This window comes from Monodon monoceros, unplaced genomic scaffold (genome assembly GCF_005190385.1).
Source record: "Monodon monoceros isolate NGI ecotype Baffin Bay Population unplaced genomic scaffold, NGI_Narwhal_1 Super_Scaffold_15, whole genome shotgun sequence".
In the NCBI taxonomy this organism is placed as follows: Eukaryota; Metazoa; Chordata; class Mammalia; order Artiodactyla; family Monodontidae; genus Monodon; species Monodon monoceros.
Genome location: NW_021703771.1, coordinates 54,278,364 through 54,300,661, shown reverse-complemented (window position 1 = coordinate 54,300,661; position 22,298 = coordinate 54,278,364). Strand labels below are relative to the sequence as shown.

Genomic DNA, 22,298 nt, shown 5'->3' with positions numbered 1-22,298 from the left:
TTGTTATGAGGAGAACAGATTTTCATTGAATTTATGCAAGTACACATATTGTCATGAAAAACATACTTAAGTTTTTGAATTCTGGAGGGATCAGGACGGGAGAAAAAAAATAAATATTTTAACCTTTGTTACAAAGATACGTTTTCTTTTTTTTTTTTTTTTTTTTATGCGGTACACGGGCCTCTCACTGCTGTGGCCTCTCCCGTTGTGGAGTACAGGCTCCGGACATGCAGGCTCAGCGGCCATGGCTCACAGGCCCAGCCGCTCCGCGGCACGTGGGATCTTCCCAGACCGGGACACGAACCCGTGTCCCCTGCATCGGCAGGCGGACTCTCAACCACTGCGCCACCAGGGAAGCCCAAAGATACATTTTCTTAAAGGAGAGAAAGAAAAAGGCCCTTTAAATCTAGTTCTGTGTAATAGCTTACAGTTATCTAACACCTGCCTTCAAGAGTATTTGTCAGGATCTTTTCTGTGATGAAAGGTACTAGAAATGATATTTGCAAAAGCACCAGAGTAAAACAACAACTGTCTATAACTGACAAAAGACTTAAAAATAGTAATGATTAAAGATCTGATGAAGGTTCATTATAATGTAGTTGACAAGTCAATTTGGTTATTTCTGTGACTACATCTTTAAAATCATGGCTGATAACATTATGCCAGGACACATCAGAATCATAGGAATTTTCATACAATCTCTAGAACATTTAATAACATTCACGTATACAACATAACCTAAGAAAGTTTATCATCATTTATTTGACAAAGCTTCCCATATAATCTGACATATCAGATAAACCTGATTAACATCTCCCTTTTTATAAGAAGAGAGAACAAGTCTCTGGAGATTCCCAAAGTTATTTTCAGGTCAAAATGACTTAATTTAGAGTTTGATTTTGGGGAAGTGTTTCAAAAATATCAAAAGGTTTTGGACATTTGACCAAATAAGATTACTGAAGATTACAAAACACCAAGTATCTATTTAATCAAAATGACAAAAAGATTTCAAAAGACAAATAGAGAAGGTTACATAGCTGCAAAACAAAAAAAACCAAACCCTTAGCTCTTCTTTATAAAAAAGACAGCTTTTTAGAAAAGCACAGGAAATAATTTTGATAAAACACAAAAAAGTAAGGAAAAACCTTTCACAATCTCTTATCAGGAGCAGACCAATAGCCCAAGCAAACCATGTCCTTTTAGCAGCTGAAAGAAAATTAAGTTCCAGTTTTACATAAGTACACTATTGATATTAAAGCTTACTTTTTAAAACCCTTATAGCAAGTATATTTAATCTTATCCTACTTTATTGCATATAAAATTTCTTTCAAAAGATTCTTGTTTCACAAACCCTTCTACAGTTCTCTATTTACATTCAGATTTTGTCTTATCCTTTCCTTTTTATTCTGGCAACTATTTTACTTTAGGACAAAACTACTTCCTTTGCATACAGCAATGTTTTCCTTATCATTTCTAGTAGCTTTAATCATATTTATTAATCAGAATATATAACCCTTAGAAACTTTGATTTCTAGTGAAAACTAAGAAGTAAGCAATTTTAGACTAGCAAATTTATAAATGTATTTTCTAGTTTCCAAAGGTATATGCCATTTTAAATAGTATAGTCTTTCAGTGTGACACAAGACATGGTTACTAAAAGACAAAAATTTATCTTTGGTTTCTCTAAAATAGAAAGCCAAAAGCAATAGATCTGTGTTCAGTAATTAATGTTCTAGTAATTTATCATGTTTGGAGAATGATCCAGACATTCAATAAAGATTTGAGTATGCTATTTTTTTTAAGGACACATATCATAAAACATAATTGTTGTACCTAAAGACTCTTACCCCATTTTCATCTATCTGAATTATTTGTTCCCAACATTTATGTTTAAATTACTCACAAAAATTTTATGAGACATTAGACAAAGTCAGCCATCAACTCAAGCAAATTTTTTTTCTAACAAACTTGCAACAGAGATAACATGAACTTATTTGACTAGTAAACCCAAGTAGAATAAAAGTATTATATTTAATGCTGTTAACTCTGAAGACATGCCTGTTTCAATTAGACTAACAAATTTAAACTAGCTTTAATGCCAGATATTTTCCCAGATCACATGAACCACAAAAGCATCTGTTTGAGTTTCACTTATATTTCTGATAATTTAATTTATATAAGTACTTAATTTTTTTAGGCCAGTTAAATAGAACTGTTTTTATAAATTAATTTTGGCAATACCATCTGGAGGTATAAAAAGAACACATATCTATAACACATATATGGACGCACATCACATACATACAGACACAGAGATCTTATAGCCTGGTACAAAACTCAAAGAGAGTATTTGGATCCAAATTGTATTTCTGGCAGATGGACTAAGTTAACCTGTTTAATTGCGTACTGTAAGGATCCTCTTAGAGCTGTCTTTTTGGAGTCCTCTTGTCTTTTTAGAAATTTCTGCATACCTGTTAAAGAATGCATTCCACTGTCCTCGAGATCAGGTGTCCTAAATATTGAACCTGGGTTTGAGCAAACTGCAGTTTTTCTTTGGAGACATTACATCCCCTTAAGGTCAAACATTTTAACAGGTGGATGCTGTTTTTCTGTGAAGAAATTTGAGAAGGGGGGCAGAGAAACAGATTATCTACATAGTATAACAAAGTAGAGAATAGAAGAGTTTATCGAAAAATTTGATCTCAGTAGGAATGGATGTCAGTAGCTTGTAGGGATTAGGAACAATAGGGTACTGAGGGATAACGGTGTTATTTATTGTTCAGAGGTTCTGGACAAAGCTCCATCCCTGCCCTTGGGTTTTCTCACAGGTCAAATAGGGGTATTACAAGGAATGAGTTTATTGCTTTGAAGGCTTATTTTTTTTTAACATCTTTATTGGGGTATAATTGCTTTACAATGGTGTGTTAGTTTCTGCTTTATAACAAAATGAATCAGTTATACATATACATATATTCCCATATCTCTTCCCTCTTGTGTCTCCTTCCCTCCCACCCTCCCTATCCCACCCCTCTAGGTGGTCACAACCACAGAGCTGATCTCCCTGTGCTATGCGGCTGCTTCCCACTAGCTATCTATTTTACGTTTGGTAGTGTATATATGTCCATGCCTCTCTCTCGCTTTGTCACAGCTCACCCTTCCCCCTCCCCATATCCTCAAGTCCGTTCTCTAGTAGGTCTGTGTCTTTATTCCTGTCTTACCCCTAGGTTCTTTATGACATTTTTTTTCTTAGATTCCATATATATGTGTTAGCATACGGTATTTGTCTTTCTCTTTCTGACTTACTTCACTCTGTATGACAGACTCTAGGTCTATCCACCTCATTACAAATAGCTCAATTTCGTTTCTTTTTATGGCTGAGTAATATTCCATTGTATATTGAAGGCTTATTTATCTACTGTCAAATTCTAGAATTATTATTTCCTTTATGGGGAGAAAGAAATCCCAGCATGATACTTTTCTAAAAAGTCTTGGCCTAATAAATGAATAGGGGGCAGAGGAAGTTAAGGAGGGAAGAGTGGGTATCTCTCAGAAGGCCTAAAAAAAGGCCTATTGCAGAGACTCCCACTATCTGAACCGTGTTAGTACCCGTCTTGGAGAAGGGAAGGAGGAAGCTGGCACTGGAGGCAGGGCCTGAGACAAAGAAAACTGGAGGAGGGGAAAGAGAGACCTCAGAAGACACGTCTTTCTTTCTTCGTTTGAAACGTGCATGAGGTAGGACTGCAATTTTTAAATATAATACTGTCCAGAGTCCCTGAAAGGGCAGGGGGCGAACTCCAACATGTAGCTTACTGGGATCTCATTTCTCAAGTTTTTTTTGTTTGTTTGTTTGTTTGTTTTTTTAATTTTATTTATTTATTTATTTTTATTTTTGGCTGTGTTGGGTCTTCGTTTCTGTACGAGGGCTTTCTCTAGTTGCGGCAAGCAGGGGCCACTCTTCATCGCAGTGCGCAGGCCTCTCACTATCCCGGCCTCTCTTGTTGCGGAGCACAGGCTCCAGATGCGCAGGCTCAGTAGTTGTGGCTCACGGGCCTAGCTGCTCCGCGGCATGTGGGATCTTCCCAGACCAGGGATCGAACCTGTGTCCCCTGCATTGGCAGGTAGATTCTCAACTACTGCGCCACCAGGGAAGCCCTTCTCAGGTTTTTTTCCTAGAGCAAAAGAAAATTCGTAAACAGTCTGCAGGTCAAATACCAGCACAGTTCCAATAGGAACAGCCTGATTCCAAACGAGTTGGGCCAAATGCTAAGTGAGTGAGTGCTCACAGGAAGGATAAAGCCTTTATATAGAAAGTTATTTAATGGAGGTTGTCTAAGTTTTGGTTTGCTGATGTGGCACCCGTGGCAGGAACAGCTCTATTTTGGGCCTAGCAATTGATTTCAACAGTAGGTAATGTTCCCTGGGAACTCTGTAATTGTCCTTCTCACTACCTGTATTAAATTATCTTGCTTAAGTAAAATTTGCATCCTTCGTTTCATGCAGCCAACTTTTCAACAACAACAAAAATGACTAACTCATTTTTGGTAAATGTTCTTTCATTCTAGAATTCTTTTGAGCCTCATTAATCCTTTTAACGCTACACACACATATAACTGTGAAATCTGCTGGGGGAGGAAGGAGCGTGGTAATAAAACAGAACATCTTTTCTTGATATTTTATTGGTCTGATCTGAAAGGTGAGCAGATCTCCATTAGTTGGGGCACAGGCAGTGATCAGGATTCCAAGAAGACAGACCAGCTTGCAAGGAAGAATGGAACCGAAACAGGGTGAGTGGTGGGAATGATAAACAGGGTAGGTAGAGTTGGTTTGTGGACAGCTTCTTAAGCCTTGTATGGCATTATGGATTCTCAGGCATTGTGTGCCAAATTATTACTGGTGAATGTTATTTGTCAAGTACTGTACTAGGCACTGCAAATGTCCTCTTGCAACTAAATCTAGTGGGAAGATTTGGTTAAAGAAGTAATTACAGGAAAGCGTGATTGAGGGTTAATAAAGGATATAAATATTGTGAGAACAGATAGTAAAAGTATTTTGTATAGTTTAGAGTATTAAAGGAGACGACTTGGAGTTACTGTGAGGAAGAAAAAAGTGTAATGGGTGGGGGAAGCACATATTCAGAGGCTTGGAATGAAGAGAACACCTGAAGGATTTGAAAAACTGAAAGAAGTTCATGTCGGCTGAGAGGAAGAAGGGTATGTGTGGCACGTGATTAAACTTGAAAGGTAGGATAATAAATGACAGCCTAAAACCAAACTAAAATACGAAAAACAGGTCATATACTGACAGTCTAAAGTAGAATAGTTTTGATTTTTTGTTTACTCCCTGCGTTAAGCTAATTGTTTTCTTACTAAGTATGCGTTTGTGTTTATTGTCTAGATTTAGCAGTTTCAGCACATGGTAAAACGGGTTATGCCTTCTAAGAGAACAGCTAGCTTAGATCCTGTGCAGGGAAGGGAGCTATTTGATCACCTTTGAAGAACTTTAAAACAAAATTGGAGAAAGTGAAACCTTTGATCTCAGATGTACACAGGGCTCTCTTCTCTTTTCCTTTTCCCATGGTACGGTTGTAAGCTTGTTCAGCTGGGCTGACTCTACTTGTGGTAGGACAGCAAAGCATCCTGCAGGATGAGTTTTAAACATACTTTTTGTTCTGAAGAAAATTTATAAAATCAAAAATGCCTCCAAACCTTTTCGTTGCCTCTGATCCTGGGACAAATCCAAAATGCCGATTGCTTAACTACATGCTTATAAAAGACCAGAATCTCAGCCCTTGTTTGTTCACTTATACTTTCAGATAATATGGTAGTTTAATAGTGGTTTATACCTTGTCATCTTCTAAGTACTGAACTATTGTTTAATTTAATCTCTGAGTTTAGAATTGGGATGAAAGTATCCATAATAGGCTATTTCAAATGTCAAGAATTGGATCCCTAAACTTGAGATCAGCAAACCTAATAGGCTTAAGCAGTGCCCTTGAGTTTCTCTGGTACTAGTGTGTGGCACAGACAAGGGGATATGAGGGGAGGAGAGAAAAGAAAGGAGAGTTAGTGGAAGGGGGACAAGAGTGAGGGGGGGAAAGAAAAAAAATATGGAATCAATAGAGAAAAAGGATAATGAGGTTTTTATTATAAGGTTTCCATGGAAAAATCAGCATATCAAAGTTGTCCAATGAGGCAAAAATATTAGTAACATGAATATTTAAATTTGTAATGATTTAAGTATGAGGAGATACAGATCTGATGATGTCTATACTAATTGCCCTTGTTTTGGTTAGTGGAGGTAGGGAAGTGTGTGAAGACAGAACAGACAGACTCCTTACAATGAAAGAAGATAACGTTTATTGAATCTATTATCCCTTCATAATACTTAAAAATGCTAATGATTTTATAAGCCTTACCCCTTCTTATTTTCTAGTTTAACTCCTTATTCTTTTCCCTAAACAGAATACTATGGAAAACAGGGAAATTTATTTATTTTTTTAAATAGCCATTTAAGTTCTCATCAAGTTTCTTTGGCACAATTCTTTTATACTGAAGTCATGGTCAATGTGGAAGAGACCTCTGCCCCAACTGAATTTTCCATTGAGTGGTCTCTTCTATATATGACTTATCCCCAGGGGCAAAACGTGCATAGAGCATATTCTAGGCAAAAGCAAGCCTGGTCATATTGTGTTTGGCTCTGACCCTCTATGTAGACCTCTCAGTTTTGTGAACTGATCTGGCAGGTGACCTTGAGAGCTTATTTTTCTTAGACTAGAAGCAGGCCTAAGGAACCCTGAGCCCTACTGCCTTTAACCTTCTTCAGATGCCTTCCGAAGATAAAGGCAGCCCCTGCTTCCATGTACCACACAAGCTGAAAAAGAAAGAGAGGAGAGAGAGAGAGAACCCAGTAGAGAGGAAAAGGAGGAAAGGAGGGAGATGAGAACAAAGAAATCCAAAGTGGCAGCAGTGCCAATGGAAACAGTTTCACTCTGTTGCCTTCTACAGAAAGCTGTGGTACTTTGAATGTTGTTGGCTCAAAACCGATAGCATCTTCCTTTGAAGGAGGAGTGGGGAAGGTAGGGCAAAATAGGTCAAGTCATGGGTTCCCCATTTAAATTTGCCACGAACAGTTACTAGGTCTCTTTTAAAATTAATTTTTATTTATTTTGGTTGCACCAGGTCTTAGTTGTGACATGGTCTTAACCTCAGTACTCACTGGGTAAATTGCCTTTCATTCCTAGAAAGTTAGAGAATGTAACAGGCTAGTCCTAACCCTTGTGAGGGAAATCTGGTTATATAGTTAAAGTATGAAGAATACTACTAACCAGACCCTTGTAAAATATGTATTACCAACCACAGACATTATAAATAGGTAGAGCGATGTTTTGTTATCTATTACTTACCATCATTTCTTAAAAAGTGTTAGTATTTTCATTAATGATCCAATAGAGATTGTGTTGTATGCAAACCCAATTTGTAAACATGAAAAGAAAAAAAATATCAGACCCAAAGCTCTTGTCTGTTTTGTGAAAAGGAGCAGGGGCTCCTAAGCTAGGACTGACGGTGGAGTGGTGGTCCTGGATCAAACTGACCAGGGGCCAGTGAAAAGGAGATCTCCTTCTCTGGCTGACTGTAATACCCTTAAGCGCTTGGAGCTACATATCCTGGACTTGCATTTCCTAGAATTCCAACAATGAAATAAACTTTTTCTGTCTGGCAAATAGAGATCTTTTATTTAGTTTGGGAAATGATGGTTAGGTACAGTAATCCCTGTATGGTAATAACCACGTTAGGTATCATTTAGTACCGCAAATATTAAATGTAAAGCTCTGTATGCTAAAGCCATGAATAAGATGTGGTCCCTACCCATAAGAGTTTTTGAATTTACTGGAGGGAGGAGCTTCATCTCTAATTCTTTCTTATCTGGTTTCTGGTTGTACATCAATTTTTAAGAAATATCATTACCTTTAATAAGAACACTTGCTCAGTTGTCAGACCTGCCAGAACCTTCAGACACTTATGTGGCCACCAATGGCAATATTTGTGTTCTTTATTAAATATCTTCTATGCAAAAAACAGAGTATTTAGAAAACTAGTCTTGAAATTGGCAGTTTAGAAGGTTGGGAGAGATTACTGGCAAAGGTAGAGACCATCCCCTCTAAATTTGGAATGATATCCTTCAGTTAAAAAAATGTTTAGTGAGAAATGTAGCATACATGCATATAGTGAAAAGAGCATAAGAAGAGTTTAAAGAAAGGCAACAACAAAAAGAAATACCTGTGTATCCATTACTTAGGTTAAGAACTACAACACATTCATTCTGAAACCTAACTTTTTCAAAAGTATGTTAGGTTAGCTTTCTTCATTCTTCATGTCTACATTTATTTTCATTCTGGCTAACTGTAATACAACCTGATTTCAAAGTAAGTAAATGAAAGCAATCTTTTGTAGAAGTAATACATGAATAGTAGTGTCGCACAGTTTCATATAACCTCATAAATGTTTTGATTTCATCCGATAGCCTTTATGTAAAGTATGTTCTTGTCTATTCAAAAGACTTGTGATTCTAGGCAGCTATTTAGTTACCTAAAATACTGTCTCAAGTTTTAAAGGTTTTTATAAATTGATAATTTGTTTTAAAAAATTACATGTATTTATTTGGAGAAAAAGCAGAGTGAGAACTTCAAGAGCTTTCCTGTTGTTTCAGAATTTGACAGTAAGCAGGTCACTCTCTAGAGGAAAGCTTCACATAAAGGTAAGCTTTCATTACTTGTAAAATGGAAATGTGGGCCCTATTTTCTGTTTGTCTGTTTTCTAGATTTGTTTTGGGAGGGTAGTGGGACTATATAATTTTCATTCTAATAGATTAGTGCTAACATAATCAGGTGAAGAACTGATACTCTGGAAATATGTAAGATGAAAGTGTTTTGAAAGTAGAGCCCTCTGCCAATATTTTGGCCACAAGACACTGCAAAAAAAGAGCTGATCTGAGTTTACTTTTTTCTTTGGTTACTCCTCAGCAGAACTAGGATGGTGCTTGATTTTTGTTCTACTTCTGCTTAGAATGTTAAAACTTGGAAAGAATGAAGGGAAATAAAGTATAATCCCATGCACTGATTTAATGTCTTTGGATCCATTTCTGCCTATAGAAAATTCTTAGACTTCGTGATAAAAGTTTATTGGTGAAGAGAAAAAAATTCTTCTATGAAGTTATGGCTATATTTTAAATTTGATGCAGGTCTCTAATAGAGCTTAATAAAATGAGGGATTTTGTTCTATTTTCAACTAGAGAGTTGAACATTATTGCTGAGTGTGTATGTATTTTGTTTCTTTGATAAAACTAAAAATACTTTTTTTTTCTCTCTGAAATAGCTAGTTAGCAAAGGGGAGATCACTAAATAGGAACTCAATAAATACCAATTGAATTGTTACCAATTATATCTTACCAAATGCTCTTATCATATGCATGTATGTTTATATACTAGGATCCCAGTCCTTTGAACTTCTTGGCTATAAAAACCTATATACACATGGTGTAATTTACTTAATGACTTTTATGCAAAGAAACTATTCAACCATTTTTTATTCTTAGAATGAAGCTATTTACTTTAAATAATCCAAGAAAGAATACTGTCCTGTTTTAAAAGATTTATCTTAATTGCTAATCTAGTTATTATGTATGTTTTTTGCAATTTGTCTTTTAAAAAGCAAGGAAGGCTTCCAAACTCATTTTGAATGATATATTTTGACCTTATTTTTCCCACAGACTTTGATCACTGAACTTGAATCTAGGGATAGTGAAAGGGGAGATGAAAAAGAAGGAACAGTGGTTGGGGATGAGAGGGCTTTTTTGCACATTGCTGGAGTTGTGAGCATACATATAAATATACATATATATCTTGTCCTGAGAATATAAGTTTTGCTAATTTAATTTATTTCTAGCCCCATTGCTTGTAATTTCTCAATAACTCCTGAAATTTTTAGTGTAGATTTCCTCTGCTAGCTAAGAGAATCTTGAGAGAACTTGATACTTATATTTAGTTGATACTTTAGGAAGCCTCCAAAATCCTTGTGTTTTTTCATAACTATTTCGTACTTTTTAATTAGTAAAAACATTGTATTTCCCCCCCCCATCCCTTTCATTTCCCATAGACCTAAATTTTCCCACCTTAATCACTTTATTTCCCCTTCAGGTTCATTTTTTTAGGTTCATGTTCAAGTCCTGAGAAGGACTAATTTTAAATCTTTTCAATTTCTTTGAAAATGTATATGAAGATTTGTACTTCTGGGGGCATACAGTAGAAAGATAGCTCTGATTTTAAGGTGTAGTATACAACTAATTGGTGACCACTGTATTTATCCAGGTACATAGGTTTGAACTATGTTAGTCATAGAAGAAGTAAAGGATGAGAAAAATAAAAAAGGTTGCATATGAGAAATGAAGGTGGGGAAGGAGATTGGATTTTCTGCTGTGGCTTTCTGGGTTGAGGATACTGTGGATAGTTAAGGGAAGGAATAAAGTAGTTACAGGTTTTAAAAGTGTGAGTTAGGTTTAAACAGTGATTTTGAGAAACCTGTGGTACATCTAGAGGTGAGGAGTAAGAAGTAGATTTTTGTTTGATTTAGGAGTACTTGGGCATAAGGTCTCAACTAGAGATGGAAATGTAGAATTTGTTGTCTTATGAGTTTTAATAAAAACTGTAGGCAAATGAATAAAAGAATTCCAACAAATTAGTACTAAAAAGGCAAAAAAATGAGCAAGAAAACTTGAAGAGGCACTTTATAAAAGATGATATGCAAATAACAAGCATATGAAAATGGAGCTTGACTTCATTAGACATCATAGAAATGCAAAGTGATACCACAATGATATACCACTCTCTAGAATGCCTAAAATGGAAAGAAAGGAAAAAAGACATTGGCAAGTGATAACAAGGTTGTGGAACAACTGGAACGTTCACTAGCTGTGGATGTGAAAACTCTTAGGCAGTATCTTTTAAAGTGAAATAAATGAACAGATGTGATCAATATGACCAGTGGTGTACCCGGAAAATGGCTGTGGGGGGGGGCGGGGAGAGATTGATATGTAGAGTTTGATAATACTCTCACCATGGTTAATTTCAAGCTACCTATGGTTTAAAAAGCAACTTGCAAAATTCTTCAGTGTTTAGCAAGCAGTTTTAGCCAGCTGCTGCCTGACCCACTAATTCCATTTCTAGATATAGCCAGCAGAAATGCATACTTGTTGACCCAAAAGACAGATACTAAAATGTTCACAGCAGCTCTACTTGTAATGCCAAAACCCAGAAACAACCCAGATGACTATTTACATTAGAATAGATGAATTGTGGTATATTCATATAATAAAATACAACAATGAAAAGAATGGACTATTTAGAATCTAATTACACATAATAATAGTAATGGGTGTCACAAACGTAGTTGAAACTAGACACAAAAGAATATTTACTATATTTTTCAATTTATATAAAGTTCAGTAGCAGGCAAGCTAATGTTGGGTATTAGAAGTCAAGATAGTTGTTATTTTTATTTGGAGTCATGTTCAGTTTCTTGATCTGAGTGCTATTTATTTGAATGTATTTACCTTGTGAAAATTCATTGAACTGTAACCTATGATTTGTATAATTTTCTGAACGTATTTTTTATGTGAACAAAAGTACTTACATAGGGCAAAAAAGCATTTGGGCAGATAGGAGATTACCCAGAGATGAGCTATATAAAGTGAGAAGAGTGACAGAAGTTTGGGGAATACAGAAACCACACACATACATTCCTATTTCTTTGCCCACTTTCCTCGGGACCCATTCCAGCTTTTTCTATAAAGCATTACATAAGGTAAGGATAATGCTGAAAATAAATTTTCTGTTAGAGACTGGAACTGCTCTGTAGCATTTCTGCATAGAGATTGTTTCCAAGGGGACTTCTGGACTGAATTTATTCTTAGATTTAGAGTTAAAGGGAGAAGAACTGCTGTCATGAGGAAGACTCCCTGAAGGCAGGAGATGGTGCTAACTACAGAACAGCAACATTTTTCTAAATCCTCCTAGTGTGTTGGATCTCAGTAAATGCCCTATAACTACGTCATCATCTCCTGATGATATACTGAAATAATGTAACTTATATCCTTTGGTTTGAGAAGCGGGGGGGAAGGGAAGCAATCCTATACACTCCTCAGAGAGTGTTTTGAGAAGTAGGGAAGTCCTCCCAATAAACAGAAAGGTCTCTCACTAAAGCCTATTAATGTATAATATTCTAAAAGTGTCTGTTTATCCAGACTACTGCATACTTATCTCTCTTTTCCAGAAATGGCAAGACATGTTTTGAAGACATCACCTATCCCTATGAAGACAAAATTGCTACATCAAATAGGATTGTCACTTTATAATACCTCTCATGGCTTCCATGAGGAAGAAGTGAAAAGAAAACTTGAGCAGTTTCCTGGTGGATCCATTGACCTTCAGAAGGAGGACAGTGGCATTGGCATTCTTACTCTGAACAATCCAAGTAAAATGAATGCCTTCTCAGGTATAGAGAGCTTTCTTTTGTTAGTTAAAAAATGACACTAAATCTAACCTGCTATCTCATGCTTTTATCCTTAAATCTGTTGAAGAATTCTTGAAAGTCATGGTACTCTTTGTAGAACATGAGAAAACAAAACAAAACAATCACCTGAACCAGGAACCCTTTTACTAATTGTGAATATTTTAATGTTTTTAAAAAATCCGTGAGTATGGATGTTGGTAAAAAGGAAACCATCAAATTAATCTTGATTATTTTTTCCATTGAAATTTTAAGTGCTTAATAACTTCATTTGTTTGTGTTCAGCTAATGTCACTGGGAGACAAAGCGAAGGATGTTTCAAAGATTTTAAAACCTAAAGAGAAAAGCCTAAAATGAAAAAAAAATTATTTAGCTTAAATTTTTTTTTTCTATGAACTGAAATAAGACTGTCATTTTAACCATGTAGTTCCAATAATCACTGAAAACACTGCACTTGCCTACTTGTTGCCCCTTTCTAACTCTGAGATACAGGTAAATACCTTCTATTTACTAGGCAGCGCTCTTGGCATATAAGAATTTTATATTTAAGAGACCTCAAGGTCCAGGACCTGTGATAATTTGTAATTTTTTGCCGAAGCTCAAATTTGAATTATCCTACCGTGATGTTACACAAGAGCTCATGAGTTACCTTCCTGACTACCCAGCACTCGTGTTTCCAGGTGATTTTGGCAATCTCTGTTTGTTAGTTACATACTTATTGTGGGGGGAGCGAATTATATTTTATAGTAGCATTTGAAATATTGGGTTCAAAAATATCCCAGTAAAGCTTCTTGTGTCTATATATAATCATACTTATACACATAATTCAGTAGACTGTAAACTTTGTAAATTATTAGTGGTGGGTCTTCAAACACAAGATGACTTTTCTTTACATTCAGCAGAATTCAGAGATGTCTCTATTAATGTTAACCAATAGAAGTATAATGCAGGACGCAAGTGTCAGCTACATATGTAATTTAAAATTTTCTAGTAGCCATATTTCTAAAAAGGAAAAAGAAAGGTAAAATTAATTTTAATAACATATTTTATTTAACCCAGTGTACTCAAAATATTTCAACAAATGACTGATACAAAAATTATTAATGAGGTATTTTCCTCTTTTCTTTTTTCATACCAATTCTCTGAAATCTGGTATGTATTTTACACTACTGTTACCAAATCAGGTCTGGTTGCTTGCCACTCAAAAATCAATACTCAAGAGAGAGATGTTGGTAGAAAGGAAAGTAGCTTTTAATCAGAATGCTGGCAATCTGGGGAGATGTTGGACTCAGTTGTCCCCCAAAAACCACTGAAGATTCTGCTCAGCCATGAAAGTTTTAAAGGGAAAAGGGGAAGTAATCTCAGTCGTTGAGATAAGGGGTCAGAATTGTCGCCATCCCCCAGTGTGTGCAGGCTTGTTGACTTCTTGTGATTTTTCTTTAGATGCTATCTTGTTCACACAGATCTGTTCTCGAGATTTCTGAAGGGGAAGCTAGGGAAGAGATCTGGTCATGTCTTAATTACTTATTCTTCATTTCTACTTCTTTGATCTACGGAAAGAGCCAACAGGTTAGGCAACCTATTGTGTGATCAAAAGATCTGAAAGTTGTGCTAGGGCCAGAGATGAGTAGAGGATGGGGGTGCCTGGCTTAAGGTTAGTGACAAGAGAAAAGGGGCCTCCTGTAGAGAGCTCTTTCCTGCAAAGAGGCCTTTCCTGCCCAAAGCTGTTCACACTACTGCACATCTCAGTTTAGGCTAGCCATGTTTCAAGTGCTCAATGACTACATGTGCGCGGTGGCTACTTTACTGGACAGTGCAGCTGCATACCCTCAACTGGTTCAGAGAATAAAAGCCAGTTTTTATATTAGCCTAGGAAAAATAAAATTAGAAAGGTAAGACTGCTCTAGAGATTTAGACTAGATAAATACTTGTTTTAACTTACTACTGAATAGCTACAATTTATAATTTATATTAGTAAAACTTTTTATTCAAACAGAAACAAGTATTAATTTGATGCCTAATATTTAAAACTAATACAAGCAGAACTGCTTTGATTTGGATGATGGTGGTTGGGTTGGGTTGGGTTGTGAGATGATGAATTAGCCCCACACCACACAACTCTCAAGGCCCTTATTTGAAAATCAGCCAACCAGATACTCTTTAAGGTCTGTTTCAACTCTTATGTTTATTTTACAAAGTCAAAAAGATTATTTTATACTGGTACAGATTTCTCATACTTAGGGCCAGCATTATTTTTTCTACCTAACCACATATTTATGTGACTTCTTAATTAAGGGAGAGAGGGAGAGAAAGAGGTCACTATCAAGTTGTAAACTTTTAAAGCAGAGACTGTCATGCTTGCCTCTTTCGTATATACTCCTTAGTACCAACATGATAGGCATTTGATAGACATTCAGTAAATATTTGTAAAATTTGTGACCTAAGAGTCTTGTTTGACACCTTACAGTTTCTAAATTATTTCTATTTGTCCAATATTTTATGTGTTTTTGACTCCCCCTCCCCTCTGGCAGGTGTTATGATGCTACAACTTCTGGAAAAAGTGATTGAGTTGGAAAATTGGACAGAGGGGAAAGGTCTCATTGTCCACGGAGCAAAAAATACTTTCTCCTCAGGATCTGATCTGAATGCTGTGAAAGCACTAGGAACTCCAGAGGCAAGTATTGTATGAATTATGCAGTAGGTTCTACATGTTTGTCAGACATCTGGGCTGAGATACTTATATTCTACTTATATGGTTATTATCATGACAGCTTTTCTTTAATAGCTTTCCAAGGATCCGAGTTTTTGTTTTGCTTCTTAAAGTAAAGATTAGCTTGTAATAGTGTGAAGTAATGAGGAATAAAATGAAGGACAGGAAGACTAGCAATAAAAAGTTAATTATTAAAGCCAGCAAGGATTTTAATTTTTTAAGTGGAAGTCCCTTAGCATCTCATGATAAGGAGTTTTCCATGAGGTACCTAGCATAGCTTTGGCACATGGTAGACTTCAAAAAATGCTAACAGTTAAAAAATTTTCTTTTGAATTATGATTACAGAAAAGGAATCCGAATCATCTCTCATTATCTGTCCTCCAAGCAACCTGTTTTTCTTGAATTCAGCTGTCCACTAACATCCCCTAGGCAGAAAAAAAAAAAAAAAGAGAGAGAGTGAGAGAGAGAGAGAGAGGAGAGAGAGAGAAGAAAAAGAAAAAAAACTATCTGTTGCCATTTAATTATAGATGTGAGCTGTACGTAGGTAATAATGTTTTAATGTTATTGCACAACTCTCATACCACTCTATGTAGTATAATGATCTCTATTTGCATAATATATGAGGAAGGATCTCTCTTTTGGAAATTTTGATAGGTTTGTATTTGAATGCTGGTTTCAACATTTTCTGGCTAAGTGATTGGGTAAATCACTTACTCTTTCTAAGTCTTATTTTCCTAATCTATAAATAAGAATTGTATATTTCACAGAGCTATTGTGAGGATTTAAGATAATATATATAAAGTGCCTACTAGCATGGTGTCTGAAAAAGGTAGCTATTATTTTTATTTCAAAGATCATCATCCATGATGATCCGTAATTTGTAGCAGCACTAGCCTTAAATTTGTAATGCCTCTGAACGGTTAGAGTGAAACTGCAGAAATGCATCTCGGGGTGGGGGGCTCCGAGGAGCTCTGGTTCTTTATGTCTCAGATCGGAAAGAATTCAGCAAGAGGCAAAGTGATAGATAAGAAATGATTTATTAGAATAGGATGCTTATAGGTTTACAAGCAGGCAGGCAGGAGGGTGCTGCCCTGAGAACTTAGTGGGCTACAGTTTTATAATTAAAGGAAAAGTGGGGAGGGGGAGATGACCACCTTCTTCCTCATTCTTGAGTAGACATCACGCTTCCAACATTGGTTCCTCCTCCATGTCGGGTGGGGGATTTTTCTTGTCCCTACATGGTCAAACTGGGGCTGTCATGGTGTAATGGAAATGAGCAAAAAGGTAGTAACATATACTAAAATGTGGTAAATCATCTCAGCTTTCAGTATAATGTCACCTTTTCCTTGTATTTTTATTTTCAGTGTATGCAGAGAAGCATGTCCTAGAAATCATTAACTTACTGACCTCACTGGACAGGATGTGGGTCTCAATCCACCATTATTTTATTGTTTGGGGCATGTCTCATGCTTCTGTTGCATGATTTTGCTGCTAAGCAAGCCTGCTTGGTTTTGTGGTGAAGCAAACCTGCTTTCTTGAGTGATCATTACCTTACAGGGTCTCCCATGCTTTGTCTTTACTTACAGTCCCCTAGTGGGATTAACTATTTAATCACCTACTTTGTCCCTTTAATCTGTCCCTATCAAGAGCACAAAGCTGGGGATCTGAATATATGGATTCTTGCCCAGGCTTTACTGATAATTAACTATGTGACCTGCAAGTCATTTGATTATAATTTTTCATTTCTAGAATAATTGTATTGCTAAGCACTTTACTTTGTTCACAAAAGATACTATAAAGATATTGTAGAATGAGATAATAGATTACTGTGGGTCTGGTGTGTTGTCAGCATTGGGCTGCACCCTGCAGGCCTGCAAGGCCTGTATTTGCCTAGCTTTTAAGACCTAAGAAAGAGCCCAGAGTCAGTGACAGAGACATCAGTGGTTCAGTGGATAGGGGGAGCGTCTGAAGCAAGGTCCTGGAGCAACACCCCACCATCTGCAGCAGATGGTGGGTGGGACAGGGCAGGACAGTCTTCACTCCAAGGGCAAGGGGAGATGGGAGATTGCCAGTTTTAAGGGGAATTAACCTCAGGTTGGCTCATTGGTTACTAGGGAAACTAGCAGAGGGGCACACCCCTCACCACCGCTTTGTTAGGAACAGTCACTAGCTGGGGCCTGGGGCAAGTATGTAGGAAGGTCAGTCATGTGAGTAGGGTGTAGGTAAAGCAGGCACTGGTGGAGCAGGGAATGTATAGAGAGCCAGAGAACAGCCATCTTGAGTGGCCTGACCTTACAGTCAGATAGGAAAACACCCCTAAAAATGTGAAAGGTTATTTTGCTTTCTTCTAGTTAGAAGGTTGTTGCTGTCTAACTAGATCATGTGGCCAGGAATTTTTTCCCTATAAATGTAAAAACTAAAAGTGGAGATATGCTAATTGTTTCACATATATGTAGCCAGCCTGATGTAAATCATGTAGGAAAATATGTATCATTTTTATTCAGACTTCAGGTAAGGGATCACTAAATAAAGTTTATTCTTTCCAGTAAGGACATTCTCCAAGTAATCTGCGGTCTTGAATGCCTGCAGTAGAGTAAGATTGACTTTTGATCAACAGCTGAGAACTCGGGTGGTGTTACCCCAATGCTTAAATAACACTGCCGGTGTTCGTCCCTTGTAGCTATGCACATCTGCCAGTCTCATTAGAAAAAAAAATCTGGAATTGTGATTCTGCTTTACAGTGTGTATGCTTCAAGCCCAGATTGGTATTTAAAATACCTTATTTTATTTAAAGCATTTTTTTGTGTAGATGGTTCTTTTATTGTACTTTTATGAAACGTTCTTAGTCATAGTTATAGGAAATATATAGCATGGAAATAAACAATTTGAGTAAATTCTCTTTATGGATAATATTAAGAAACACAGTAATATTTATAAAGTATGGTGTATTTGTCACATGATGATTTTTAAAATTAATAAGAAGTGGAAGCAGTTTACATAAAGCTCCTGTTAACTATTTCCATTTCTCATATAGAACATATTCCTGTATGCCTGAGAAGTAACTATAAATACATGTAAAACTGAAATTTTCAATGGCCTTGGGACTTTTGAGGCTCATACATGTTTATGAATTACAGCTGCACATATAAACGCATCTGTCCCTCACAGCTGAGAGATTCTGAGATGCTTAACATGACTTTAAGTATAAACAGCCTTTCTCTCAACAAAGCTCTTCTTTATCTAATATACTTACTCTTTGTTGTTGCAAATGCGTCATTGCATCTGCTTATTTGGTGAATTTGCTCTTCTGAGGATGATGAGATAAGTAGAATAGATGATTTTAGTAATTGGGTTACTTTCCCTTCTCATTATAATAAGATACATGAAAGTGATTATTAAATGGCTTTTTAAAAAAAGATAATTATGTTGATGTTTTTGCCACTGTATGTTTTCAGTTTTGAAAAAATATTTTATTAATGAAAATTACCAAATATAAACAAAAGTAGACATGTCGACTGAAAAAAAGTGCATGACCTAAAAGTTGAGAGTTATGTATTTTTCAGCAGACATTCTTAGGACTTCAAGCCTGGAGACAGCATCTCAAATAACCCTGAGAAACTGCTCCTAGGAGGTGAGGGGGAACCGGAATATATAGGAGTATTTGCAGCAAAGGGCAGGTAGTCGGAATGTCAAAAGATTATTGTTAATTAAAGAAAACCAGATATATCAAGTTAAGGAATTTACTGCTTTTCTATGTATAGGGAGGTGCAAGAGTCTAGGCTCATTGAAATCATTCCTTTGATAGGCACTTCAGCTATCTGGGGCCAGTGTTCTGTGTTTTCTCATCCTGAGTTTCCTTAAATCTGCAGTGTTGGGGTGGCTGCAGTTTAATGACTGCTAGATGGGGGGCATTCCTTGTTTCCATCCTGAGTTCCCTCAGGGCTCACCATCAGCGGTGGCTGCTGTGACTGATGGCTGTGACATCCTTTGTTTAGTGATATGACAGGCAATATTTTTCTTCTCAGACTAATACGTTGATACCCTCATGTACTCATAATAGTATCAACAGTCATCAACATTTTATTTGCTTATCTGTCATTCTAGTTTTTTTTTCTTTATGTATGTGGTCTTCTAAGAGGTTGGTTTCATATTGGTACCCTTTGTTTAATGAGCAGGAAAAGAGCTCTAATTGTTCCTATTAGGCAGTTAATCCTTGGTTGAGAAGGTCCAGGCAGGGAGATTAATTAGCATAACACAAGCGTTAGCCCTGAAAAGTTATGGGACAGAAAAAAAGAATAAAATAGGAAAAAATCTAGTGTAAGTATTAACCCATTTATAAGATTTGAATTGATACTACCAATGTTCTGCAGACTAAAAGAAGTCTTTTTTCAGAGGGCAGAAATAATCAAAATCCAATTAGAAGCTTCAAGATTTGGGGTAATAAAAACCTGCTTACTCTGCAGTGAATGGGTTTAATGCCTCAAGGAAAAGTCTGGCGTTTTAGAAACCTTTATACTCTTAATCTAGCTGGAAGATAATATCCTCCGTTGTCCGCTGACCTCCCTTGTTACTTTTCTACCAATCTGTTGCCCCCTATTTCTCTGTTGCTTAAATTTCCACAGCGACCTCAAAGTTCTTGTCTAACTTCTTTGCTTTTGCTATGACTGTTGTACAGTTCCATTGTAGCCTTATTAATTTGTAGACAAGCTATTATAATTTTCTTGAAAGCCTTCCATGTATTTTGAGGAAATTAATATATACAACAAGCACTTAGGGAGAAAAAAAGAGGCTCATTTATGGTTATGTTACTGTAAGGGGCACCCCTTCCAGGGCCCAAGAGTGGACTCTTGTCTAACACTCAGAATTGAATTGTCCAAGGAGACACCTGTACTGACAAAGCAAAAGACTTTACTAGGAAGGGGTGCCTGGGCGGAGAACAGCCGGGTATAAGGAACCCAGGAGAACTGCTCTGCCACGTGGCTTGTAGTCTCAGGTTTTATGGTAATGGGGTTAGCTTTCCAGGTTGTCTCTGGATAATCGTCTTGCTTGTGCCCATATTTGGTCCACTTCCTGGCAGCGCATACATCTCTCAGTCAAGATGGTTTCCAGCGTGAGGATTTCTGGGAGGTTGGCAGGACATATTATGGGCTGGCATCTCCTCCCTCATTTAGGCCTCTCTTCCGGCTGGTGGTAGCTTGTCAGTTCTGTTTTCCTTATCAGGACCTCCTGTTGTGAGATAATTCATTCAAGCAGTTATTACCCTGCCTGGCCAGGGCAGATGATTTCTGTCAGTGGTTCCCTAACAGTTCTAGGATAAGATATGTTTACAGGCTGGGCATTTTTCCACTCAGTATACATGTGGTTTAGAGTAAATATGACGTTGATAGTTCCCTTTGGCACTTAGGCTGGGCATTGTGCGTCTCATCTTTGTTATTCTAGGAGGAGCTGGAGGAGGAAGGTTGGGTCTCAGGGTATCATCCAGATAGGATGGAAGTATCCCCTTCTGCAGCAGCTCTGAAAACCTTTATTAAGTTTAAGTTCCAAGCTCCCAACTTTCATTCATCAGAGTAGGTCTAGATTTTCATTGGTTCCTTTCTTTCAGTTTATTCTATCACAGGTCAGGGTTTCTCTGTCACTGGCTTATTTTCATCCTGTAGCCTAGGAAGAAGCCTGAACATTTAGTCATTGTTGGCTCAATAGCTTTGGGGAATAAATTTAATAAATTAAATATTTCTTCTCCCTAGGTCATGTTGGCTAGTGCAGTGTAATCTCTATGATACATTTAAAGCCAAAGCATACCTTATTATCTGATTGCTATTACTGATATTAATTATAATGATGATAGATAACATTCTTGTTCTGGTACTGTATGTCAGGCACTGTTCTAAGCTCTTCTGTGTTGTAATTTATTACTAATTCCCCTAATGAGATATAGGTACTATTACTAGCACCATTTTACAGGTGAGGAGACTGAGGCACAGAGAGGTTAAGTATCTTGCCAAAATTCAAACTAGCTATTAAGTGGTAGAGCCCAGATTCAAACCTAGGCAGTTTAGCTCTAGAGTCTGTGTTGTTATCTATTATTCCATATTGCTTTTAAACATTTTTAGTGTGACTTTTATCTTTTGAATGAGAAGCATAATAGTACATAGGTTAATACCCCCTTCACTTTTATTTCAACCAATTCTAAATAATTCCATCAGTATTTTAAGTACTCTAAAATCTAGTAATAGAAAATAAGCCCATTAAAATTACTTTGTTGAGATAATTTAACAGGCTTTATAGGACAGATTTTTAATAGAATATAAACTATTCTAGTTTTAAACCTTCTAGCTCTTTGTGCTTGTGTTAATTTTCTCATCACTTTATTTTATAGACTGACCTTCCTGATAAAGGCTTTCAGTTAGGAAATTTGTATCATACTGGTTTTTACTACTCATTGACTGCCTTTGTTTTATGAATCAACATAATTCTCCACCTTAAATTCATCTGAGTCAGTTAACTTCAGCAAGCACATACTATATGCAGAACATTGTACTACTAGCTTCTGAGGATAAAGAAGGCATTTTGTTAGCCTCAAAGACTTTATTATCTAGGCCTAGCAAATGCCATCTCCCCTTTTCCTCTATAAAACCTTCTCAACTACCCCAACCCAGTTGAAATGAATTGTTTCCTATTTGCCACTGTTCTCAGCTTGTTCAAGCATTTCTTAAAATACTTATTATACTATACCTTGATGCATGTTGCATTTCTTTATTTCTCACAAGATTTTTGAGGACTGGGAACTGGGACCACATTCTACTGATTATGTTCCCTATCCTTATTTTGTAGAGATGATGTGACTGATAATAAATCCAAACACAGTGTATACAATCTATAAATTCTGTAGTTAAGTTAGAAAAATAAAAATACTGCAGAAACACAAAGGAGAAAACTGTTACTGTGGGATTTAGAAACTCCTGATGGAAAAATATTTGATCTGAGCATTCCTTGAAATAGGTAGAGAAAAGGACAGGCTGTTCCAAATA

The 22,298-nt window shown here is 36.6% G+C and overlaps 1 protein-coding gene across 7 annotated transcripts in view; it reads left to right on the top strand.

Moving 5' to 3' along the window:
- ECHDC1 (ethylmalonyl-CoA decarboxylase 1) overlaps positions 1-22,298 on the top strand; it is a 44,722-nt gene that overhangs the window by 2,945 nt on the left and 19,479 nt on the right. The window contains exons 1-5 of one of the 7 annotated variants that reach the window (XM_029223754.1): positions 3,285-3,732; positions 4,694-4,784; positions 8,707-8,754; positions 12,324-12,545; positions 15,092-15,234. In XM_029223754.1, coding sequence (XP_029079587.1) covers positions 12,326-12,545; positions 15,092-15,234 — 363 coding nt within the window. In that variant the 5' untranslated portion in view covers positions 3,285-3,732; positions 4,694-4,784; positions 8,707-8,754; positions 12,324-12,325. Of the gene's footprint in view, positions 1-3,284; positions 3,733-3,998; positions 4,785-8,706; positions 8,755-12,323; positions 12,546-15,091; positions 15,235-22,298 lie in introns of those variants that run through there. The other 6 variants (XM_029223753.1, XM_029223757.1, XM_029223758.1 and 3 more) reach the window with 6 other exon arrangements.